Raw genomic sequence first — 25,855 nt, 5'->3', positions numbered from 1 at the left:
CTGGGTAACAAAATGAGCCACGTCTGGCTGCTGAAACTGCGCACGCCGGAGGTGAAGGGGAAACTGCCGGAAGCGGGAAGTCTGCAGGTAACGTGTAAGCTGTGCCACGTCGGTCGACCACAGTTGAAGGTAGCTCCGTATAAAGCTCCACTGATTGACCATTGTGGTCCCGGTGGACTCCGTGTGGCGTGCCTTCGAGCCATACGGGTCTCTCAAGGATAACCCTCGAGAGACCTTAAGATCGAAAGCTTCGTGGACGTTCAGTCTACAACACTGGCCGTGCATTTGACGTTGACCGAAGATGTGCCGTTGGAGAGCCTCCAATAGCCGCTTCGGATTGGTAGAGGCACAGCCCTGGTCGACGTCCGCGGACGCGCACCGATATGCCTGGGCTGTCGGCGCACGGGTCATATCCGTCATGATAGCAGAGCACCTCGGTGCTCGGAGTTCTGGACCTTCGCGCATGAAATTAAGAACAGCGTCAAGACGCACGCCCGTGTCACCGGCAGCAACACTAACACGGTAGCATCCGAGCTGGTGATGGACGAGGACGAGGCGGAGATGTCAGCGGCACCGTCAACTTCACTGACCCAACGAGCACGCAAAGAGGCGGCAGCGGCCAGCTCAATACCCGGAACGGTAGCACAGGAATCTTTGCACGGAGCACTGGGAAAGATGGCTACCGAGGCGAGCTAAGACGATGTGCCCGATAAAGCCACGGAAACTCCAAGCGCCCCGCCGGGACCTTCCCAGCGGGAGGACACCGTGGCCTCAAGGACGGCGACCAGAGCAACGCCATGGACGTCCAGGCAGGAAGCGGGAAACGTGAGCTGGACGACCCAGTAAAAACATTCACCAGACAGTGTCTGGTGTTTTTCTGATGTTTACACCAGAAGTGAAAATTCAGACACGGGTCTGGCGTGTTCTGGAGTCTTGGCGTGTTCTTGTGTCTTGGCGTGTTCTGGGGTCTTTTCGTGTTTTGGTGTCTGGCATGACCCCGCCAAGTGTGTTTTGATGTGACCCGGCCGATTTAGTGTCTTCTGGGGTGACCTGACCATGCATGCACGGTATAATTTAGACACAGAAAGGACGGCTCATGACAACAGCTAGCGAATTGAGCAGAAGGAAACACCAATTTTTCCAAAGGTTCAGGTGTTCATTCTGTCATAAAACAACAGTACAAAGACAGTAGGCAGAATGAAACTTACTATTTTATTTACTTCCCAAGACGCGCCACTCGCGCACATTCTCTTGCACTCATGGGTGTCCATGGCTCTTTTCTTCCATGCCGTTTTTGTCAGCACACCTGGATGGCTAAGATGATGGCTTGGGCCAGTTGGTATTGCATGATAAAACCTACACTGCATAAAAGAAAACAAATATGCGAGCAGCAAAAGACACATGAAATAAAGTCCGTCTGCATTCGCACCAGCGTGATATCCTCACTGAACACTTTAGGCAGCAACGCTAACGCGTTCGTCATGTCCGCCGTTAATGGCTGCGGGCGGTGATTGTTGTCGTCGTAGTAGGTGACCGAGTCTTCGGGTTGTGCGAGGACTTGGCGCACTATTTCGCCGTCCGTAAGTTCCGCGCACAGTTCGAGGTCTTGAGCGAGTTTTAGAATAACGTCTGCAACCCCAAAGAAATACCGTCGTTGCTACTACGGATACGCAGACCCAAAATGAGCATTGAGCCCTTTATTTCTCAGAAATAGCAGGTGTACCCTTAGCACTTACCGCGCCCCAAAGAAATACCGCTTCAAATGGCGGAGCCGACGACATAGCCGTTGATCGCGTCTCCGACGCCGCAGCTTGCTTGGGAACTGCGCGAGTCTCATTCGGCGACCACGACCGTGGTCGAAGCGTATCAAAAATTACCACATCTCCACGTGGTGAATGATGTTGATTGGGGCGAAGCTCGGGTGGTGCTGATGATACTGATTTTGGTCATAGGTAGTGCTGATGGTGCCGTTTTCATTCACGTCAGTGGGACAATGCGTGGTTTTCTTCTTTTTCTTTTTTTAAGAAGACAGATGGGATGACAACTCAGAATCCCCTACTCTTTTTTTTTCTTCTTTTTCTTAATACTGAATTTGGTCATAGGCAGTGCTGATGGTGCCGTTTTCATTCATGTCAGTAGAAGTACACTGTAGTAGAAGAATGTGTGGTTTTCTTCTTTTTCTTTTTGTAAGAAGACAGATGGGATGGCAACTCAGAACCCCTTACTCTTTTTTTTTCTTCTTTTTCTTGATACTGATTTTGGTCATAGGTTGTGCTGACGGTGTCGTTTTCATTCCTGATAGTAGAAGAATGTGTGTATTTTTTTTTCTTTTTTTTTTAAGAAGACAGATGGGATGGCATCTCAGAGCCCCCTATTTTTTTTTCTTATTTTTTTTCTTGCTTTCGCTCTTCAACTTACGAGCAGGGGCACGCCGTACGGCGGACGGACATACGGCATGGCTAGCCCCTAAGGAGCTTCGCCCCTAAAACGCCACGGAGTGCTGGATTCACAGCTCAAAGCTATCAAATGCAAGCACTTAGATCGCGACAGAAATGTAGACCTACCGAGGTGTTGGATTAAATTGGTTTCGGAAGTACATCTGAGCCGCTTGGTAGGGACAGAAATCTACGGCATCAAGTATAAAACAACTAAAGAAATGTTATTCCAGGCGGAAAGCATCTTTCATTTTCTGCACATAAAATTCTAACTTCAAGATACAAGCGGTCGCAACGTGCGATAGCTTTTATTTCCAAATCCCCCTGAATTATCAAACCAAGCCCACGATCAAGTCAGCGCCAAATTCAAGAAGGCAGCCTCTTGGCGGCGCCACTCGCATGTTAGTCTGAAAAACCGGTTGTTTACTTCAGTTAAGTAAGTCATGGTTTCCCATCAATGTCCGGAGTAAGGAGCAATTAAGCCCGATATTTCCACGTCCGAAAAAGCTGTCGGGAACTGTAACGTTTTAATTAGTGAAAGTAAGCATCTAGTTTTGATTAGAAGCTTGCTGGGCATCATAGAATACCACTAAAACAGTCAAATTTAGAACGATTTGGTGCTCTTGTACCATTTTACTGGTCCCCGAAAATGCGTCAAAACTCTTCTGCACCAGCTAAGCTTTTTCCACTTCTTACCATTCGGATTTTCGCTCCACCAGGCTTGTGCCTGCATCCAAAGTAGCGACATATTGCGCAACACTGTGCTTCATACGTGCCCTCAATCTTTCTAAAATTGAGTGATTTAGTGGTTTTTGACTATGCCAATAAGTTTCTAATTCGAACTTTGTGCTTATGCCTAACAATAAAAAAGTTAATTATGCAAAACTATCAAATTAATTACCGTAGGCGCTGTATGTCCCATTAAATAGGTCCCCCCGCCATTGACTAATACGGTGCCAACCCTATTTTCGTATGATGCGTAGCTTTTACAACAACAGACATATATCCTAAATGTGTATGCACACGAGACATACCCTGGTGTGCGTATCAGGCCAGTTTAGAGTGCCCCGGTGTGCACGTTAGACTGGTCTGGTGGGGCGTAGTGTGCACATCAGACCGGCCTAGTGTGCTGTGGTGCGCACATCAGACCAGCCTAGTGTGTTTTGGTGTGCAAATCAGACCGCAATAGGTTTGTGTGATGGGCACACGAAACCAGCCTAACACATCATGTGGGCATACCAAAACACGTTTGGCTGGATTGATGTGCGCACCAGAACACCAGGTCGGTCTGATGTTCACACCGGGCCGGCCTGATGTTCACACCAGAAAACATTAGAACACACCAAACCGGTCTGGTGGATTTTGTGCGTGGGGACCCACCTTCATGCTCGGGGAGGCTCGGCTGAGGCTCCTTGAACGCGAGTGGTGTGGCAAAATAGGACGTTTCAATGCCCAGTCTGCGGCTTTAACGCGCAACCAGGAGTAGATGCAGTAAGCCTAGCTCATTGGCACGTCACACTGTATGACCTAGCATGTTCTGTGTTCTCCACCGGGCTTCCGCGTAAAGCCTATGCTTGACAGATCCCTAGCTGTGGGCACTATAAATGTCCGGGGTATATATTCCAGGCTCTGGCAATGTCAACTGAGCGGCTTGTTTGCAGATAAAGACCTCGACATTGTTGCAGTTCAGAAATAAAGATAGAAAGTGAAGACCGGACGGAGAGCATGGTGCGGCTTTTAGTGTTACAGTTCATTGTGTGCGTTATTCATGCAGTTGAAATGTTCGGAGGGAGTTTCGTGTTTCTTAAAGGGTCTATTGGAACTGTTGAACAGGTGAATAGTGTTGAGTAGGGTAGGATGGTATTTGTCATTTTTCGTTTTGTAATTACACGTCTTGCATTGTGCGCATTTATGCCCCTAACCGCATTGAGGAGATATGTTTTCTTTTATATTACGAAGAAAGTTTAAACCGATCGCCTAGTCACTTTGTTGTGGATTTTAACTGCGTCTGTGCTCCAGAGGATAGATGGAACGGAGTACGATATAGAGCTGTCAGTTTCGAGTACTTGTGCGATATGATGCAACGGTGTGAACTGGGAGACGATGCTCACATTTCCGTAAGTCCAAGGTGCCTACAGTTTACGCGCTTCCAAGGAGCTAGCCACGCGCGTTCAGGCAGGGCCTATGATTCCGTCGAACTTATCGCGATAAGCGAAAAGTAAACAGTAGATCTCGTGTCTTTTAGCGATCACTGCCTTGTTTCTGTTATGTTGTACTCTTCCCGAAAAGCTAACATGAAGTTCAGTTGGAAATTGTGAAAATTCATTACTAAGTTATTGGATATGATACCCTCGTTGGTAATGCTCAAGAAGGGCATTGTACTTTGACTGGCACAGAGGGTGGTATCGGTGCAAAATGGGAACGTTATAAACAAGAGATAAAAGTAAGTGCCCTCGAAAGATCAAGATTTTTTTTTTAAACCACGGGGAAACAAACCACATAAGAAAGCTAGTTGCCTGCTACAGGCGTTAATGCGCCTAGAATGTCGTTCAGCAGGCCTGTTTTCTATAGACCGTTTTGGAAACACTGCCCTCTGTTGGCAGCTGTAAAATTCCTGCCGGGCCGGCGGGCGGGCGGGCGGACGGACGGACGGGCGGACGGACGGACGGGCTAGCGGGCGGGCGGGCGGACGGACCGACAAGTAAACAATAAAGAGAGTGAATGTAGCGTTGTGTGAAATCTTCTTGTTAACCGCGATACAGCACCAAGGCATCGCAGTCCATGGCTTGCGATGTTAAACAGATGGTGGTGAAATCCCTCCTGGAGCCCACTTGAACAGCAAGTTCCGGTACAAGAGACACGCGTTGTATCTGACTGCTGCAGAGAATATAGTTGAACACGATGTACTCGTGTCTCCTGCTCATTTACACTACCGAAGTTTTCTTTGGGTGCAGTTGCAGTCTGTTTATTTTTTTTCCATTGCTCAACAGAACATACGATGTTTTGTGACAGAATGTGGTCATACACATTCTCAGCGTTCTTGAAAAAGTTCAAGTCATCGGCGTCCAGTAACGCTTTGGAGTTGTTCACCTGCGAGAGCAAGTCATTACTGAACACTAAAAACAACAACGGCCCATGGTTGGAGCCCTGGGGCACACCTGATAACGAGACAAACGGCTGAGACATACAATCTGAAATAATTAACTCGATTCTGGCGATTTCCCAAGTAACTTGCAAACATTTAACAGTAATTCGTGCATAAGCCGTACTTATTCAGTTTGTACAAAAATATGTTATGTGAAACCTTGTCAAAGGCCTTTGACTTTTCAAAATAAATAGTATCTGCTTGACCGCGGCTGTGTACGAAAGGCGCGCTAAGCCCGAGGAAAACACTCATATTTGCCTCAATATATGTGCCGTTCGCGAAGCTGTTCTGCAATGGTGATATTTTCGTTTAAAATAAAAGTGTAGACGTTCATAAATGACAATTTCAAAAACTTTTGAAAATCGCCACAAACGTGACGCTAGACGAATATTGCTTATATTATATTACATGTATCGCCAGACTTCAGTATTGGGAGAAACCACAGACATTCTCCACCGAGAAGGGAACACAGCGCGCTCTAGTGACAAATTATACAAAAGACTTAGACCTAAAACCAGGATTTCAGCGCATTCCTTAATAATGAAATTTAGGATGCCGCCTGGGATGGTAAAAAGTTTTGATTTCAGCTTACGCACATCAAGTGACGCCTCATTTTCTCATAAACGTTCCCGTGCTAAACAATCGACATTTTCCACGAGGTACAAACCAGCGGGCGTGCTACCTGACTGCAGAAAGAAAAAAAAAGAGCTGAAGTGACGAGCGAACGTTTCATATTCCTCTTCCTGTGTGCAACAAAACTTACCATCGGGTTTCATCGGAGTTGCTATTTTCGCACATGACGCCAAAAACAATAAGGTTGCTATTTAAATTCCCGTTCTAGTCTATCCTGCTGAAGTCCTTCGTCAGGGGGAAGAAGATTTTTAGCTTTTCTACTAGAAATTGAGAATCCGTAGTGCCAATACTTGCAATCCAGATTCTTATATACTCTATGGTAATTTCGCTTCTTGCATATATAATAATTCTAATCTGCTGAAAACCAAGTGAAGAATTTTAACTTCTTCGGACAACATTTAGGTAAAAATTCCTCTATGGCATCCTGTTAAATCATCATCAGCATATCGACGGAAGAGTCAACGTTTGTGGCGCCGAAGAAACCAGACCAGTCAGGGCTACGCAGACGACCATAAAGCCCCGCGTAATCGTAATAGGTGTATCTAAACTGCGATAACTATTGCACTTTTTGCACTCGAAATGACAAGAAAGAAGACAGCGGAAACGGCGGATGGAAAGCGCCAACTGGTACAACCGTGTCGCATGTGTTACTGACATTAAAGCCAGAAAAATTAGTTATTACCAAATCTCTAACGTTTGGGGGAAAATTTTTATCGTGTGAATCTGATACAGTTCATTAAAATTGGTGAACTCAAATAGGCATTGTGCTTTCCCACGTACTACGCTATTGCAGTCCCAGTGGATTAAGCATGTTGACCAATGCACCTTCGGTAGATTGAAGTAGCCATAAATATGTACTTTTTAGTTCCAGAAAGTTTCGGAGTTTAAAGTTAGCCGGAAACTAATGACAACCGATAAGGCAATTCGAGCCGTCTGACGCTAGCACCTCAACTCAGACGCATTCCTCGTAGGTCTCGAGTCTCTCCTTCTGACTGCCCGAAATAAAGATTTATACGCTATGAGGATCCCACACACTTTTTTATCCGTCTCTTTGTAATTCCGATCCCTTCTAGACACTGAATACTTCTCTGCGAAGTGTGACTAGTTTCTGCAATATGAACTCAACCAAGGTATGGTCAAACAGCTGACAACATATTCGCAAACATAGGCACTACCAAAAAACGCCTCATTTTTTGTTCTGACGCGTACCATGTTATTTTGAAAGTATAAGCTAGTTTTGCGCGACGCGATTAGAGGTTGTTAGGATGACATCAGACTTTTCGAAGAATCGCGAAGGCGACAAGCTGCCGCAAAATGGACGGAAGACGCAGCCAACTGGCTACACATCGGGTTTGTTAATAATTTTACGTAGTCTTTCGTCCATGAAAACGTGGAAGGATCTGTACGAGTGGTACCTTGTTTTCAGTCTCGCACATGTCACCGTTCTGTCTGTAATGAACCCCTCAAGTAGCTCATGTACGTTGGACGCCATAGTACCGGGAGCTAAACCATTGACGAAAAAGACTGGCTGCCGGCGCTTTTGGCGCTAACTGAAGCGTGCGCTGCTTAACGGAGTCAAGCGTAGCTGGAGGCCTCGTGGTATTGCTCTCCTGTTTCCCTAAGGTTGGTGGATCTTGTGCAGAGGACGAGTAGTAGAATATTGAGATCCTGCGTCCTCATTCAAGAAGCCTGGCCTTGTCGTGGTTACACAAGCGAAGCTTTGCGCTGGCGGTGCCGGTTGACCGGAGCAACGGAGCGGCGGAAATTCAGTTTGCCCCACGACACACTCGCGTAAATCGCGTATTTGCACACGAAGAGTCACATCTTCGGCACGTAGCTGTTGCACTTCAAACGTTAGAGCAGCTTTCTCAGCTGCCATATTCTGCATCTGCATGACGACGTTAGGAGATACGGAGCCGCCGGCAGTACTCGCAAGCTCTGGGCAAGACGCAGATTTTTCGGTGGGTGTGTCGCCGGTGCCGTTAGCACAGGCAGCCAGGCCTGCAGGAGGGTCAGGTTGCTTCACGCACTTGACGCATCTGTAGCTTCTGGACCCAGACTGCATGAGGAAATTGTATTACTCGGATGGAATGTCCAAGCATTTGTATTGAAACCGGTGTTCACACTACAGACACGGTATAAATCCCAGTCTGCCACGACTGGGCTGAAAGAACCGTGTTCGTCGAACGTTCGGAGTAGGAAAACCATGAAACGCGCGTTCGTCGGATATTATCAGGTGCTTTTCAGTTATCGCGAGTTGAATTCGACGGAGTTTGAAGGACTTGACCTGTCATTAATGACGAGGCTAGACGATGAACGTAGAAAAAACTTACAACGGCCAATACTGTCGTGCGAAGTTAAAAAGGCGATGCACCATTTGAAACCGGAAAATCGCGTGTACCATATGGTCTGGGAACGGAATTTTATAAACCTTTCAAAAACCAAACTGCACCTCTATTGCGTATTGTGTTTACTGAAAGTTTTGCCTCCGTCCTTTTTATCTACCCATATGATTTTCATTCCCAAGTTTGAAGATGACATGCCGCTCCGCCAAGTAGGATCCTATCCGCCTATAACATGACTAATCTTAGTCACAAAACTCCTAGTGAAAGTTTTAGCAGAACGTTTAGAGAGCGTTATAAGTATAAAAACATGTGCATGAAACATGTGGCATAAGGGGAGAAGTACGGTCACGGATATACATGTTGCGCGTTTTGATTCTATGGACCAAAGGGTCGCAGTGTAAAAATGGACCCAGAAAATACTGTTGATCGGGTGTCCCACGATATTATTTATTCTGTTTCGAAACATGTTAATTTAGGATCAGTTTTGTGGGATATTGTCACGATTGACAACGGATGAGGCAATGATAACTAAATAAACTAGACGTTTAATGGGGCGAACTTGCGCCCAAAAATAAAAAGGAAACAGGTGATAACAGAGAGCGTCGCGGGCGTCGAAGTCGACGTAACAGCAGAGTCGAACGCTGGGGCGAGACTGACTCCGCTCGACTTGCGGAGCCCCCTATGTACCCTCGTAGGTTTCTGGATCATTCGGCGTAGAACTTTCAGAGCGTAGAACATTCGGAACTTGATCAGACGAGAATGTTCTCGACCTTAGGAGAAGGACAAGTTGAAAGAATAAATAAAAAGACAGTACGTTTTGTAAGCAGTGAGAGAGTGCAGGCGAGCTGGTAATCAATCGACATCTCGTAAACCCTGAGATGGGGAACGATAAAAAAAACGGACGAACAGAAAAAAATCTCAATACAGTATGTTGACTGGAATCGAACCGACAGCTTCCGCTCGACACTCAAGCGCGGTAACCACTCGGCCACGCACGCGCTTGCTCACCTACGCTCGTGGCAATATCATGCGGAGTTTCAGAGTTACTTATATATACTGTAAACGATTATTTATTTGCAGTGGCGCTCTATAGTTTTGCTGGCCAACCACCTTCACAGAGTGGAATGGCACCAATTTTCTAATATAATATTTCAGTTTGTATGACATATATTTTTTTACGATTCACCAACTACCCCTTTTCTCTAATCTTTTGGTCCTGCAACGTAATGTTCCCATGACACTATACTGTTGAGTTAAAATTTTACGAAGTGCCTGTCCCTTAGTAGAATGAAACAAAAACTGGCATCTAATAGAAGAACGAGAACAGTGGTCCCCCGTGAAATGTTAAACATATTAGTGAAGTAATTTTAGTATTCTCTCTGTCGCAAAATAATTTATTTCCCGTGACGCGCCTGTGCTGCTAAGTCATGTCGGTCAAATCTAGCTCACGAATTAAATACGAACACTGCACGACACTGTTAGCGAAAACAGGTGATATCATTTTTTTTTTCAGAAACAAAAGACAGTTTATAAAATACCGTGGTTGAAAGTAGTTGTTTGGGGCACTAAATCATACTCGTACACGTTACTGAAAAAGAGTAAGGAATTAAATTTACAATTAATCGGGGCTAAATTGTAATTTATTACAATTGCAATTACCCATCCATAAAAGTAAGTAACCGTTACCCCGAAAAGTAGTCCGTTACTTTCGTGGCGTTACTTTCAGTATTACTGTCTTCAATTAAGCAACAAAGGGAAGAGGGTTATTCAAATTCTTATTGTTGTAACCTGTTCCATTTAATGGCCTTGAGTATTTTGAGAAACAGCTGACTCTCGAAACTCGTCAGAAATTTTGCGTTATTTCTTACTGAATATGTCGACTGCTACGCTGAACACCCTTTGAACTAAAGCACCGCATGGGAATGCCATATTGTGCCTCACGAATGTTTTATGCTCTGCATTGATTTTTTTCAGCGAAGCAATGGAATTACCATACTTACCTCGAAAATAGAGCAAAGCTTCCTAATTGCAGCCGTTGCCTGATAGTCAAGAGTTTTAGTAGATCGTTTCGATACCTCCGATGCCCCCGATAACAATATGATGAACCTGCAAAGGGGGCGGCGGAGTATCGGGTATCGTTATCGGAGCCATCGGACCGATCTACTAAAATTCTCCATTGTTGAAATAGTAAGCTGTAGAAGTCATCATACATGTAGCCAAAACTAAAATATAAATTGATTTATGTCCATCTTATTATACCGGCATATAATGCCAGACAATAGCAAAACATAGTTGTAACAGTACGGTGATAATTAAATAATAAATAAGGTTTGCCTCGATATTATTCTTCCTTTGGTTCTGAACAGGTCGAACCTCGGATGAGGCGTTGGTGAATAAAAAAAAAAAGCTCCTTGTATATAAATTTAGGTAATCGAAAAAAAAGGACATTTATAAAAACAATTAATTAAAACGTTGGTTGAAACAAGGAAATGTAAACGCACGTTTGTCGTGTGTACCTTTCTTGGTGCCGTTCAAACACACGGAGCACGAACCGACCGCAGTTTAGTCCGGTGTTCTCCAGATAGACGTCCGCTGATGCTACGTGCACCGAAGGGCAGAATACTAAGTAAGCTGCGCTATGGCCTCACTCATGAATTTCACTCTCCCCTCAAGCCCAAAATAACAAGTCTACGTCAGCCACCATAATGTTTATTTGGAAAAGTATCTGCTTGAGATAGGGTGCGTCCTGCTGGGGCAAAAACAGGAACAAGAAGAAAATAAGACTATTACCATTTTCGAAATGCTCGCAAAAAAAAAAAAAAAAAAAGACGAACAAAAAGGGTTCCTCAGAAGCAGATAAGCTGGCTGGAATTCGCAAATAAAGTGGGCCAACCCTATACTTCGTTTCAGCTTCCGTCCGAGCGCAGCCAAAGGCTGAGGGTCGGTTCGCAACTCCGAGAAGAGCATTCCTACGCACCACAAAGTAGTCCGCAAAAGTAATTTTCTTAAATTAACTGTTTTGTGCGTAAACATAGCACAACATTCCAGATGTGTACTGCTGAGAATCATTTGCAACGAAAGGAATTAAATATCTGAAGAGTATGTTTTTATTAATATATGTAAATGCGTGTGGTTTGGTGAAAACGCGTACATCCGCTGTCAACACGGCTGCAGCGCTCGGTTTTTCTGTGTGATTTCGTTCCCGGTATTGGCCGAATCATGTGCTTCGCTGCTTTCCTCACCGAGTTGTTTCAAAACGTCTTTTCGCAAAGGCACATTTGGGCGTCTGGCGCGAGAGGTCGTGATGAATGCCTACTTTCAAACTCGGCCGGAGACTCCGGCCGCGTCGTACCGGGAATGCATTGTAAACAAGAAAAGCGTCTGGGCCACCACTATACACTGATACGCGGCGAAATCGGGCACCCCTTTGCCTGCCGATCACATTGAACGCCGAGAAGCAGGTGGAAAGGACTGGGCCTCCAGCTCTGGTATATCCAGACAATACAAGGCCCGATGACCCCGTCGTTGAAACATCAACGGCGGGGTCATCGGGCACCTTCCAATGCGTACTCACATCTCGAAACTATGCCGAAATGACGAACAGATGGAAAGCTCGGACACAGACGCCAGCGGCTAGCTTGTGTACTGATATCTGCAGTGAATAACTTTCAGAACGTGAAAGGGCACTTTTTAAACCTGTATGTAGCAGACGATACCGTTGAAACACCCATAGCAGGCGAAATACTCGGCCAGCGCGGGCGGCGCGGACGAGCAGCGGCGCAGCGGAGTGATACAAAAGTGCAGGCGGGATCACGCGACTTCTTGCCGGCGTGTGATTGGCTCCGGCCACACGTAGCTTTGGCTGCACTCGGACGGAAGCTGAAACGAAGTATAGAAGTCGGACTACAAAAAAGTAAGTAGCTTTTAAAACAGGGTCAAATGAGGTGAAAGAAACAGAAAACAAATACATCCGGCTTTCTAAGAGAAGATAAGTGTGCAGCAACGAAAGAGGATGCTTGTGGCAATAAAGCGCGATCCAAACCAACTCTTCTTTTTGCGCCTGTAGGTCGTGCGGCTGCGGATGTGACGTATTTTCGTGACGTAGCGCCACTCCTTCGCCCCTTCCGGGCGCGCACAAAAAAAGTTGGATAATTTCAACTTTTTTCTCAACGCGCGGTGACGTATAGGGCGCTCCTGTGTCCCGGCCAATCGGTGGAAGGCAAGCTAGTTCCGGCTCCGCGTTTCTTCGCCGCCTTCTCAGAGCAAGTGACAAAAGCGCCCGGTGCGCATGCACAATTGGCCCCCTCCTCTCCCCACTTTTATTCTCTTCCAACATAACAACGCGATCTCTCTCTCTCTCTCTCGCCGCCTTCTGGCTGCGACAGACTGGCCTGGCTGGCCAGTCTGTTGCGCGCGTGCGCGCTCGCCCGAAGCTGGCCCGTCCAAACCAAAGCGCACGGTTCTGACTCAGAAAGCGCGCCCGGAAACAGCAAAAACGTCAGGAATCGCGTCACATCCGCAGCCGCACGACCTACAGGCGCAAAAAGAAGCGTTGGTTTGGATCGCGCTTAACGCCTTCACATATTATCACATCTCTTTTAGTGGTTTATAGGGTAGACGGAGCTTTGTCTCGTGTTGTAACAATATAAAAATGGTCGTAGTCACTATAACCGAGAAGGACATTGTTAATTCATGTCTGTGCACTTACCGCCTCGAGCTTCTTGAAGACGCACACAATCACTTGGTGTCCTCCTCTCCCTGTCTTCAATCGCAAAGAAAAACAAGGAAAAAAAAAAAAGCGGAGATAACTTGCCCCCCCCCCCTTTATTTTTTGTAGAACTGCCAATTTGGGTTTATTGATTGTTGTTAGTGTCTAAAAAAAATACATTCAGGGGCTTGGTGTTGCAAAAAAATGCTTTGCGGAGCTGAAGAGTGCCAAGCCTCTCTTTGCGCTGGTCGATTCCCGTGACAGTGTCAGTGCGCTCGACTTTTCAAAAAAAAAAAAAAAAAAAAAAAAAAAAAAAAAAACCTTTTTTAGAGGGAGGGAGGGGGGGGGGGGGTTGGTCCCGAAAAAAAAAATGTAATGAATTACAAGGAATCCGTTAGGTAAAAAATGTAAGGGAATTACTCTAAAATTACTCTTGAAATTATGTAATTATTCCGTTACTAAATTACCGATAAATGTAAGGGATTACAAGTAATTTCTTTACTTGTAACGGATGACGTACAAGTCTGCACTAAATTATACGGTACACGTTCTTATCCGACAATTTATTTTCGAAGTAAAATGCCGAAAATATTCAATACCGGTTTTGTGCTATCAGTGTCGCGAAGTGTACGCTCTCCTACTTGGACTGCGCTCGCTAAAAATTTATACATGAGTGAGTATTTGGGTGGAATGTACAATCAGTGGAAGCAAAAATATCAGCCATGAGGGGAAGAACAGTCGACGTTGTCCGCAATACTAATTTTAATTTTCAGAAATAAAACGGATACAAATGCAATCATTAGTAGGGTGGTGTACAAAATGTTAGAGACGATATCTTTGTGGAGCGAGAAAAACGCTTGCGCTCAAGCGTCAAACACGGCAGTTCCTCAACGCATGACGCTAACACATAAATCTGATACAATAACAACGCGATTTTTGGCTGAGATATAAATTTCAAAGCAGCAACTGGACACAAGTGTTGATCATATTATGTTGGGATCGGCGCCCTCATTGACTTAGCAGGAGCGTCAGACGAATGATGACGCATCATTCGTGTGAAAACCGTGCCCCGCTTTGGCCTTCTGTAAGGGTGGCAGGACATTAAACTCTACTGCGTCGGTACTTATGAGGTGTTCTGTACCCTCGCCTAAGCACTATGATACGGAAATAAAAATTAATCAAAATTGGACATAATTATGAGAACGCTTTAAAAAGGGCGGAATAACGGATCTAGACTATTCAAACACAGTTTAGCGCCTTAACACCTTCAGTAGCCATGTCTACAAGAGGTAGGTTTTATATATACTTTGTAACACTTCTAATGGTATTAATACGTGATTTTTTTTCCACGATTGTTTAGGGAAGTAGCATAAACCTGGAACGGTTCATCATAAATAAGTGCGCCTTTTTAAAGTGCGGCATGATTGGTGAATTAGGCAATCTTTTAAGGTCGTCATTAGCTTCGTTTTTTTTATCGAACTTGTTTCGCGACATAGATTGTTTTACATTGATTTCCCATAATGGATGGTAAAGGACAGTATGCTTGCAATGTCGGGTTCACGACTGGGGTTTTGTTTTTAGGTGTTTATTTTTTGTGTGTTAGAGAGGATGTTATTTGATAGTTAATTTTATGTTCCGAATTCGCCGATTATCTAAGTGTACCTGTTTCAAGTTCTGCGTTAGATGTTAACATTTAAGGTAAATTTCCAGGCGGAGTAAGCTAAAAAAGTTTTTTTATTTATTTTATTTATTTATTTATTTATTTATACTGTTAGCCCGTTGGGGCTGTTACAGGAGTGTAACAGATATACAAAATAGAACACTAAGTAGTACATATGAAGGCACATTTTTGAACACTACAACTCACGAAAGGCAAGAGTACACTATTTTGGTAAATGACACTGAATACACAACAAAACATTTTTACGTATAATATCTTCTCAGTGCTAAAACTTACAAGAGCGTACGCTGCTGAGCGCGCAAAAACAACATCGAACAAAGGCTGATAAAAAAACAACAACAAGAACACATGAGCAGATAATAAATGGAGTCACGGAAGTCCCAATCCATTTAAGTATCAAAAACATATAATATAAATTATCCAGTGCCTGATGGGCAGGTTCGTTAGTATTGATTATACAATTTAGAAATGCATGTTTCAAAAGAAGCTAGGGTATCACTTAATACTATTTCTTCGGGAAGGTTATTCCACTCTGATATAGTTCTTGGAAAGAAAGAATACTTATAGGTATCATTATTTGGTTTCTCTAAATTCATTTGACATGGATGAGTACTTCTTAGATGCCTAGATACACGGGGCGTTATATAGTTACTTGTATTAAGGTTAAACATTTCATTTCTCAACAGGAATAGAAATTTTAAACGAGCTATTTTCCGGCGATCAGAAAGGAGGGGAAGACTTAACTGTTTAAGCATTTCATTTACTGATTCGGTTCTTCGATACTTCGACAGTACAAACCTAGCAGACATTCTTTGCACCCTTTCTAGTTTGCTTATTTGGTAACTTCTAAAAGGATCCCAGATAACAGAAGCGTATTCTAAAGTTGGCCGTATTAACGTTTTGTATGCAGTTAATTTTGTTTCAGGTGGAGCGTACTTAAGGTTGCGCTTAAGGAACCAGAGCTTTTTTTTGGCTGCGGAGCAGATGTTGTCAATATGTGCGTTCCAGCTTAGATCGGACGATATTGTAACGCCCAGATATTTAAATTGAGAAACTTTAGTCAAAGGTTGGTTATCAAATTCGTACACAAATGGAAGAACGTTTTTTTTTTTGTTAGTTATCACAGAAAAGACTGTCTTGTCACGATTAATCTTCATTTTCCATTGCTTACACCATTCTTGTACTTGCTGTAAAGAGTAATTTAACTGTACCTGATCATGGTGACAAGAAACATTTGTATACAACAAGCAGTCATCTGCGAACAACCGAACAGTAACATTAGGCCCTACTTTTTCCGTAATGTCGTTTATATAACACAAAAATAATACGGGCTCCCATACAGACCCCTGGGGAACGCCGGAGGGTACACTTACAATAGCTGAATTCTTTTTGTTTACTTGCACATACTGTATTCGATTTGTGAGGTAGGCTTTAATCCACAAAACAGTGTTTTCATTTACCCCCAGGTTTTGTAATTTATGAATAAGTTCGAAATGAGGCACCCGATCAAAGGCCTTTGATAGATCCAAACATATCGCATCAATTTGCCTTCTATTATTAACAGCTTTGGCAAAGTCGTGTACAGTTTCAGCAAGCTGTGTTACAGTCGAGAGTGACTTTCGAAACCCATGTTGGTTAGAAAAAAATATGTTTGAATCTTCAAGAAACCTATACAGCTCCTTAGACACAATATGCTCAAGTATCTTGCAACAAGCACACGTCAGCGATATTGGCCTATAATTTTTAACTGAATGCTTATCTCCCGATTTGTGCACTGGTACGACTCTCGCTGTCAGCCAGTCCGAAGGCACTTGATGGCGCTCTAAACTTTTAGTGAAAATAACAAATAGGTACTTGGACACCCACTCCGCGTAACGCTTTAAGAATGCGTTGGGAATTTCGTCTGGTCCCGGTGATTTTTTTGTGTCGGTCTCTAGTAGTAAAGCAAAAATACCATGCTCAGAGATAATCAGATCTGGCATAGCCGAGAGCCGCGCGCTTCTTATCTCTTCAACGCTTTTATGTGTGTTTTCGCTATCTACAAAAACAGATTGAAAAAAATTATTAAACACGTTTGCCATTCTGGCGGGATCAGTAATGATACGGTCATTATCGGTGACATATTCCACACCCACCCGTGACGGCGCGAGATGACGCCAAAATTTTTGTGATGATGTTCTCATAAATTGAAGCATGGATTCTGAAAAATACTTTTCCTTTGCGTCCTTTAGTTTACATTTCAGGGTACGCGATAGTTCTTGAATAAGTGTGGTATTACAAGTTTTTTTCTTGCGGCTGCGAGCTATCTTACGTTTGAGTTGAATTATTTCTCGGGTAACCCACGGGTTTTGTCTTGCCACGCGCTTAACCCTTTTTGGAAAGAATCTATCCAGACAGAAGAAAACTAAGCTTTTAAATTGATTCCATAGTTCATTTAAGTCTTCCACACCCTCTAGGGAAGAAAGTTGTAATTCTAAATGGTCGAGAATACTGACGTCATCGGCTCTGTTAAAGTTATACACTTGCGTGGTTAAGCACTTTGCGGTTCTGCACGTTGTTGCGACTTTGCAGGATAGCAATACCATCTTGTGATCTGACAGTCCGTCTTCAACGCTTACTTCATAATTTGTTAATTGTTCAGAGACAAAAATTAAGTCAAGTATAGAACTAGATGACCCAGTTATTCTAGTAGGTTCTTGAACCACCTGCACGAGATCGTTACAAAAAGCGATGTCCAATAAAAGTTCGCCATTGTTGGTTTCAGTTGGTCCTGGTTCTAAGTCATCCCATTTAACTCCGGGTAGGTTAAAATCACCAGCAATTATTATCTTGGAGTGATCGGTCACATTTTGTTGTAGGTAATCATGAATAGCCTCCAGGAACGTAGTTGGGGAATCAGGAGCTCTATATACTCCACCAATCACATAGGTATGTCCACAAAACGTCATTTTGCACCACAAGCTTTCAGTATCAGTGCAGTCGGCCATCAAGATGCAGGCTATGTTATTCTTATAGATAATAGAAACTCCACCTCCACGGGATCCTCTGTCTTCCCTGATTATTTTGTAGGATGGCGGAAGAAGCTCGGAATCACTTATCTGGTCGTGCAGCCAAGTTTCAGTAACAACAACAATATGAGGGTTATGTACTAAAAGTAGGTGCTCCAATTCGTCCACTTTATTAACAAGGCTTCTCGCGTTCAAATTAATAAGCCGGAGGCATTTTTCCTTCTCAATTTTTGATCGTCATTTATTTTCCGACCGTGAATTCCGGGAATCCGTGACTTTTTCGCGACAGCCAACAGCATCATTCCAAATAAACGTCTCGTCACCGATCTGCATCTTATCGTGTACAAGCCTCACACGTAATCTTCGGGACCTTTCTTCACTTGCACTTTGCCAAAGATTCCGTCTCTTGTGTAAAGTAGCATGCGAATAATCATTGGACACCGATATCTTTGACCCTTTCAGTTTCTTGCAATTCTGGAGTACTTGAACTTTTTCATTGTAATCATACAGTTTCATGATGACAGGGCGACATTTACCTTCATTTTTTTTCCCAAGTCTGTGAATTCGCTCGACCGTGTTCACAGTCACGCCTAGCTGTTGTTCAAAAACGTCTCTAATTACCTTAGTTTTCAAGTCATCATCTGTTTCGCTGCGAGTTTCGGGAATACCAAACACTATTAGGTTGTTTCTTCTAGCCCTATCTTCAAGATCTGTTATTTTAGTCTGTTGTATATGAACTAGTTCTTCTAACTTTTGAACTGTTCCCCGTAGCTGAACAATATCTCGATTGCTCTTCTGGAGGGCGTCTAGAGCCGTTTCAAGGCGGGTGATCTTTGCAGCCATTTCGTCCTGTCTTTGTTGGGACGTAACCTGGTTTTCCTTCACTTCTTTAATTTCACTACTCATTTGCTTTTGATTTTCAAGAACTTGTTTAATCATTTTTTCCAGTGTTGTATCCGGGCCCGGATTTAACTCGACGTCCCCAGAAAGAAGCAAGAATAAATTATCCCGACACTGCAAGGCACAGGCAAAAAACACTCGTGGGCACGGCAGAACAATAATACATCGGTTGTCAGATTTGAAACACATGCAATCGCCTTCACTAACCTGTTGTATCACGAAAAAAAGGGGCATGTTAGATAACTTGTCGCTCGGACGGTTGCCGTGCCCACTGACGAAAGCTGCTTCGGGCCGTGCTCTTGTACCCTTCTGGCCTTGAGTCATGGCTGCTGCTTGATGTCCGTGCAATACGCCGATGCTGACGTGCGGTAGCAACGTTGGCGCTTGGTTTGGTCTTGCAAGTCTTGGAACGATGGTTGCCGCCCCCAACGCAGGAACGGGACATGCGGTGCACAGCAGCATCATCTGTTGTATCACGAAAAGAAGGGGCATGTTAGATAACTTGTCGCTCGGACGGTTGCCGTGCCCACAGGTAAAAGTTTACTTTTACCTGAAAAGACGTGCAAATTCAGGCCTCTAAAAGAGTGGTTCCGGAATATATGACGTGACCTCTGTTGCAAGACAAACGGAGTGGTGTTCTTGGAAACTTACGCTCGGTTAGTCTCTAACGAGAACTCCCCAAGAACTTCGGGGAGTTTTCCAATATCTTTGCCATCTAAACAATGAACGCGGGATTAGGCTTGTGTGATAAGACGCAGAAAATATTATTGTTAGAAAAATAGCACGGGAATAAACAGCGAGAAAAAACAAAACTTCACGAAGAAATGAAAATATAGATAAAGAGTAAGGCAAATAAGGGTATATTATTTAGGATGACGAAAGCACTGTTTTACAATTAAAAACTTGGTCCACCCGTTGCAGAGTGCAAGCAAGTGTGCGTCTGTTACACGCCGTCACATAACCACATTCTACCTTACAACACCCAAGCCAAGCATGACGAAGAGCAATTTATTTTTGTGTTTTTCAACTGGCGTTCGTTTGTAGCGGAGTTTTATGTTCGAAGTATACTTTACTTGCATATCCTTTTAAATGTGTCCTGAGGTTGCGGTGCTTGTTCCTGGCAGAGGAGCTAAAAAGGGCTCGAAAGTGGAGAATCGTGTCAGATGCAGAAATTACGACGCTTCCCTTTTTATTTATTTATTATGCGTTCAGTATCATAAATGAAGGAATCTTTCCTTCAACCATGGTGCTGTAAGTATAATTTGTGGAGAATCTTGTCGTTTTAGGTTGCGTCACAGCTTTTAACTTAGACGGGTGTTTGCGAACAAGGGGTTCTGTTTTTAGTAATTCAGTGATAGGAAGTCTATGAACCGGCCGAATGAATTCTGCTTCAATGTGACTGGTTTTAGCAAGACTGGTTTCATCAAGTTCGCGTTAGATTGGAGATTTTTATTTGTGCTGATGTGGTACTCGCGTCTTTTACCGTAATGTGTCATCTCCATGCAAACCATGAACAAAAAGGCATTAAGTCTCCTAAAAAAATTCAGCAACTGTTTAAAAAAAAGAATATTTTGCCAGGAGTTGCGACGTATGATCACTTTGGGTAGTGAAAAAGTATAATGCAGAATTCTGCCACGTGTTTAGCTTATAAAACCTTAACTTGGTTATGTCTTTTTGTGTGCCCTCACGCGATCCCTCGTGCTAGAAAAAATACCTTATTTTGTAATCTACATAACGTGACGTCGCATTGGTTGTGTGGATGCTTTTATTGTGGGCAGATATTTATCTATGAAATATGACTACAATCAGTCTTCGCTGTCACGAATAAAATTCGGTCCATTTCATTACGTGTACCGCACAATAACAATTGACGCAAAACCGTGGCGGTGTACTGCGCTCATCTGAAATCAAAGAAAAGAAAATTATCTATAGCAAAATTTGAATTCAAGGAATACACCAACACAATGTTTACAAACAAGCCCGCATTTGCCCACAACGGGTGTGGGCATTGCGCGTGCGCGGAAACCAGATTCGCGTGAGCTGAATCTTTTGCGTCTGCGCAGGGCCGACGGCAGCGCCACCGCAGTGGCGTGACGTCAGAAAGCTGACTTGGTCTATACACTGTTTAACAACAAGTACGACCGCCGCGGACGCTACAATCTGGAGAATTCAATTGAGCAGCGCTACAATCTGGAGAATCCAACTGAGCAGCGCCAAGTGTGCCTCGTTATGGTGCGTTCGCTATCACCTGCTGAACTGATCACGCACAGTGAATACTACGTGATCCGCTAGATTTTTTTTCTGTGCTCGAATAATTCACCCAGTGATAAGAAACGCGCGAAGTTGGCGAGCTCCAAGAAGATGCACTTTTGGCTCTTTTCGATTGGCTTCATAGAGTCGTAGCGTTGGCTAAGGTCAGAGCTAAGGTGCAACAGAGTATAATATATATAAGTAGCTATTTTTGATTGCATATAGAAGCCAACGCAAGCTCTCTGCTTTTGCGTAAGCTTTGCGTGCTTGCGCTGCGCGTGCGCGCCATTGCGATGCGCCAATCTAAGACGCACTTTGGGCTTAGCACACGCCCAGCGTGAACCACGCAATGCTAACGTAAATACAAAATGCTTGCGTTGTCTCGCATGCGTAATACTATGATACCTGGAACGCGTCTCTGACTGGCGTGTTTAGTTCGTCCAAAAAAGTGGTCCCTCGATTTCCACCTGATGACGTCAGAGAAGTGCCATGCCGCCGCTGGTCGCGTACCTGGTGGTGTCCCAGCTGTGGGGGTGGACGTGGCAGACGCCTGTTTTGCAGCAAGCCCCTTTCCAGTGTGGCAGTCCACGGAAGGTTCGGCAGCCAGAAGTTGGGACGTCATGACGACAGCGACACTCGCGTTCGGCTGTAACACTCGCAGCTTCTCGTTATCAATTCAACAACCAACCGCCAGGATCGCGACGTGCAACAGCATGACACTCCGGTTTTAATGATGTCACTCGTTGTCACTTCGGGACCACTTTTGATGTATGGGCAGGATAGGACGCTAAACACACAACTCGAAGACGTGCTCCAGGCACAATAGCAATACCGAAACGCACTATTAATCCATGTGGTGATTACATTCGCACTTTACGGAGGCGAAGGAGACAGTCTTTCGAATATTGCTGCAATAACTTATTGAGTTCCGTATTGCGTCAAATTAATATAGGGAAGCACTATCTTCCCGAATGAAAACAGAGGACCAACGAATCTTAGCTTACAAGGCCGTAGTAAAAAAGTTTCATTTTCAAATAACGCAGGCCTTTGCAGGACCTAGATTAAACACGAGTGCTTCGTCACCTTGCTGATGAGCCTCGTGTTCATTAAGCGACAATTGAGATTCCCATCCGATCGTTGACGCGGCAACCATGTCCAATATTTGTCCCTGTTTAATGTCATCGCTCCTATTAACAGGAGTATAGCCGGTCCTGGCATCGTTCCAGTTCTGCTAGCATTCGATAGATATCCCCTGCCCGTGCAAGCATGAGCACAACTTCGTCGTTCCGAACTTCGCTAGATCTGACCACCAGGCGTGACCAGCCGACACGACACATTCCTTTTCCCTTGGAGGAAGCCAGTTGTCTCGATATCGAGAAGTACATCTAAGGCAGCCGAGTTTTATTGCGTGAGGATGTGATGTGTTGACACGTCCCTCCTGCAGTCTGTATCCCTCCTACAGCCTGTCTTAATCATCTCCATCCGTATATCCACTGAATAGACCGATCTCACCAGCCAGTTTGACTAAGCCACCGCTTTCGTAGTAATCGAGGGAACTTAGTTTTTTTTTTCACTTGCGACAGCCGCGCTGGAGCACTGCGTGTGTAGAGCACGAGACGTCACAGACCCCCTCGTGCACCGCCGTCTGCCTCATGTGAACTAAAGTTATAGCGGTGTCACGCATGAGCCGAACACTTAGTGAGATCGGTTAATTATTGAGTTTGCGAGAGAGTCCATTTTGGTAAAATATGAAATGTGTGCGATTTCTTCGTACTTCGCTTTGGCCGGTGTACAGGAGATATAAGCGTGGCTCCGACGTTGGCCCATCCACGGTACCCTTGTGGTGGAGATCAACGACCGATGCGTGTACACCATCGGCAATGTCTGGCAGATTTCAGACACCGTGGCGCTCGTCGTAGGCCCACCTTTGCTTGAGTCGGTAACCTGCTTTAAATTTTTCGAGCTACTGTGCTGGATGGCTGGTTTGAGAAGGCTGTTCGGAACAGGAAGTTTTCACCGCAATCGGCGTCCCATAAGCAGCTCGGATGGGCTGTATCCATTCTTTAAAGGTGTAACTTGATACGAGAGCAGGGTTTCATAGGTGCGCTTTGCCTTGTCCATGGAGCTTTTTTATTATTTTCCTGCAGCCTCCGCAAGTCAGTTACTTTGTGGACAATGAGGGATCGACGGAAAACATGTAGGAAACCATATTTGTTTAGCAAACTTGAAAACTCTGAGGTTGAAACTCCTACAAATTGTTGGCCATTGTTCGATACCACAACTTCTGGAATTCTGTTTCGAGCGAATATAGATTTGCACCTGTCCGCACAGGTCGCTCACTTGGAGAGCGACCTGTGCGGTTCTGCTCTCCAAGTGAGTGATTTATGGGTATCTGCATAAAATAGTCGGTCATAATCAACCACCACTGCTCCTTCTAGCAGAACAAATCGATGACCACCCGTCTTCAAAATATCTGAGGAACGTCTGTTGGTTTAAACGGCATCTTTCTGTTCGTTGATGTCTCTATGCAACTCTGAACCTGGGACAGCCCTCAGAATGCAGCGAGGGCCATAAAAGCTTTTCTGCGTTTCCTAAAGGAAACGCGGCTGAGCTTCTGCCTCTAAAGGACGCACGTACTTTATTTGTAATGTGATCTAGAGTTTGTGCTCTCGTGTCACTATTTATTTTTCTTTTTTTTGACATGTTTATTGTTCTATGTCCTCTTATCCTTTAATACCTCTTTTAACTCCCCACTACCCCCTCCCTAAAACAGAGTAGCCAACCAGGACTCCAACCTAGGTTAACCGCTCTGTTCTTCTTTTTCCGACTCTCTCTCTCTCTCTGACAGCTCTTAACACCTTCTTCAATTTCTTTCGTCAATCCTGGCCATCACATTGTGTCTTTAGCTCGAGCCTGAGTCTTATTAATGCCAAAATGTCCTTTGTGAAGAAAGCAATGACTTTCAGATCTGAAAGGTGTTTGCACGAAGATTCTAGCTGTGAACATAAGCAAATTGGCTTCGAGAGTGAACTTGTGACGGAAGGTGTAGGAAGGCTTAACGTCTTTGCTGAGGTCACGCCAGCAGAGCCACGTTTTTCTGCAATCGTCTCTGATCCCCAGACATACCGAATCCGTTTTCTCGCTGTCTATCAGCCACTGGAGGCTGCAGCTGGCCCCCTGGTATGCAATAAAACCTTGGTTGGGGCTGGTTGGTTCATACCGATTAAAAAGTTAAGGCGGTTGGGATCGACAGTTTGACGATGATTCGTGTTTAATTAAATCAGTTGGAAGTTGGCGCTTGTCCGTGTCGTAGGTGTCTCTATTTTCGTCCTGTTTTGTTCGCGCCTTTTAACCCTTTAACGCGTGGTATGGTTAACTTTACTAAAGAAACGAATGCATCAACCTCTTCTTCTAGTTCAGATGATCTTCAAAGGCGGAGAGGTGCTCTTTAGAGTGTGTCTGCGGCCGGAATCTCATTTCCTGGCTGAAACGTAGGTTTTATGATAGGTGCGTCTCATCATGCGCCTGCGCATACGATGAAGTCGTGAAGTAAGGTAGTTTAACGACCAGGGGGAAAATAGGCTCACGAGTGGCTTGTGGTCAGTTTGAAATTTGTGCTGTTATTGATGATGTGTTACAAAAGATACGGGCTTTAGTAATCTTCAAGTTTGGGCTACATGATTGCACCTGGTATGACGTAAACAGAACGACATAAACTATAAAAGTATAAAACTACGGAAACGCGCAGCAAATTGTGTCTTGGGTGTTCTGGAGCGACTTTTTCTTCGAAAGATACTTTCGAAAAAAAAAGAAAACCTAGCAGGTTTGTAAATTTATTGGTCCATTCCTATTAATGTTTTTAGTTTCTTCTGTTTTCTGCGAAATATTAAGACACCGGGAAGTCAATCTGTCAAAGCTAGGCAACGCTGCTTCAGGCAGGATAGGAGAAATCTGGCCCGTGCCCTACAAATGCGACTTTGGAGGTTTAACCTGCTTCACTCTCTAGTGATATGCGACCGGATGCCAATATGTTAATCGTCCAGATTACAACAGGCAGGATGGGGGATCACTCCTATATAATGAAGATATCACAGGAGGTTTGATTTTGCTACTCGTGATATTTAATATTAGAGATGGCGCAACGGCTTTGGAGGGTGAACGGTGTTGTGGTGGTAAGATACTTTAAAGTAGCTAAGGTTTAAGACTAACTGCTGACCGAGTTTGAAAGAAGAAAAAAAGGGTAATTGTAGCATCTCAGCCAGATAAGTGCACCATTTAATGACACGAAACTAATAGCATATCATACATCGGCACGTCTAATAATCGAGTACAAGCTAACCTATTCTGGTTTCCGATATCACAAAATACGCGTGTAACTAAAAGAAGAAAATATATACGACGTCTGGCTGCAAGTTTAGTTTTAATACATTTTGCTACACAGTGCTTCCATCAGAGGTATGTTAATTAGGCGATAAATAAAAAATTGCAATGCTTCACAAAACCGGCTAGGATTGCGATAATCACATTTTTGTTTCATAACATTATTGATAAAACCCTTAAAGGTAAAACTACCCTATGTGATCGCACGTACAGAGCCACAAGAAATAACCACGGCATATTACTAACATATTATCTAAACGCAATTTTAATTATGTATTTTTCCGCATATACTTTCTGAATATAATTGGTTGTCTGACACCATTTTTTGCTCCACGTCTGTCGATTTATTCGCAGAGAGCTTATACCATTT

At 44.2% G+C, this 25,855-nt stretch overlaps 1 protein-coding gene and 1 pseudogene across 1 annotated transcript; one reads left to right on the top strand and one right to left on the bottom strand.

Moving 5' to 3' along the window:
• Positions 1-267: 267 nt before the first annotated feature.
• On the top strand, positions 268-3,930 carry LOC115317954 (annotated as a pseudogene).
• Positions 3,931-7,831: 3,901 nt separating this feature from the next.
• On the bottom strand, positions 7,832-19,347 carry LOC120849103. The gene is made up of 2 exons (XM_040221239.1): positions 18,652-19,347; positions 7,832-8,272 (listed from the first exon to the last, which is right to left on the bottom strand). The coding sequence occupies exons 1-2, from the start codon at positions 19,345-19,347 to the stop codon at positions 7,832-7,834; spliced, it is 1,137 nt and encodes a 378-aa protein (XP_040077173.1).
• Positions 19,348-25,855: the final 6,508 nt, after the last annotated feature.

Source organism: Ixodes scapularis, unplaced genomic scaffold (assembly GCF_016920785.2).
Source record: "Ixodes scapularis isolate PalLabHiFi unplaced genomic scaffold, ASM1692078v2 PGA_scaffold7__128_contigs__length_106722199, whole genome shotgun sequence".
Classification (NCBI taxonomy): Eukaryota; Metazoa; Arthropoda; class Arachnida; order Ixodida; family Ixodidae; genus Ixodes; species Ixodes scapularis.
Note: the sequence above shows the minus strand (reverse complement) of the source record. Positions and strands in the feature narration are given on the sequence as shown.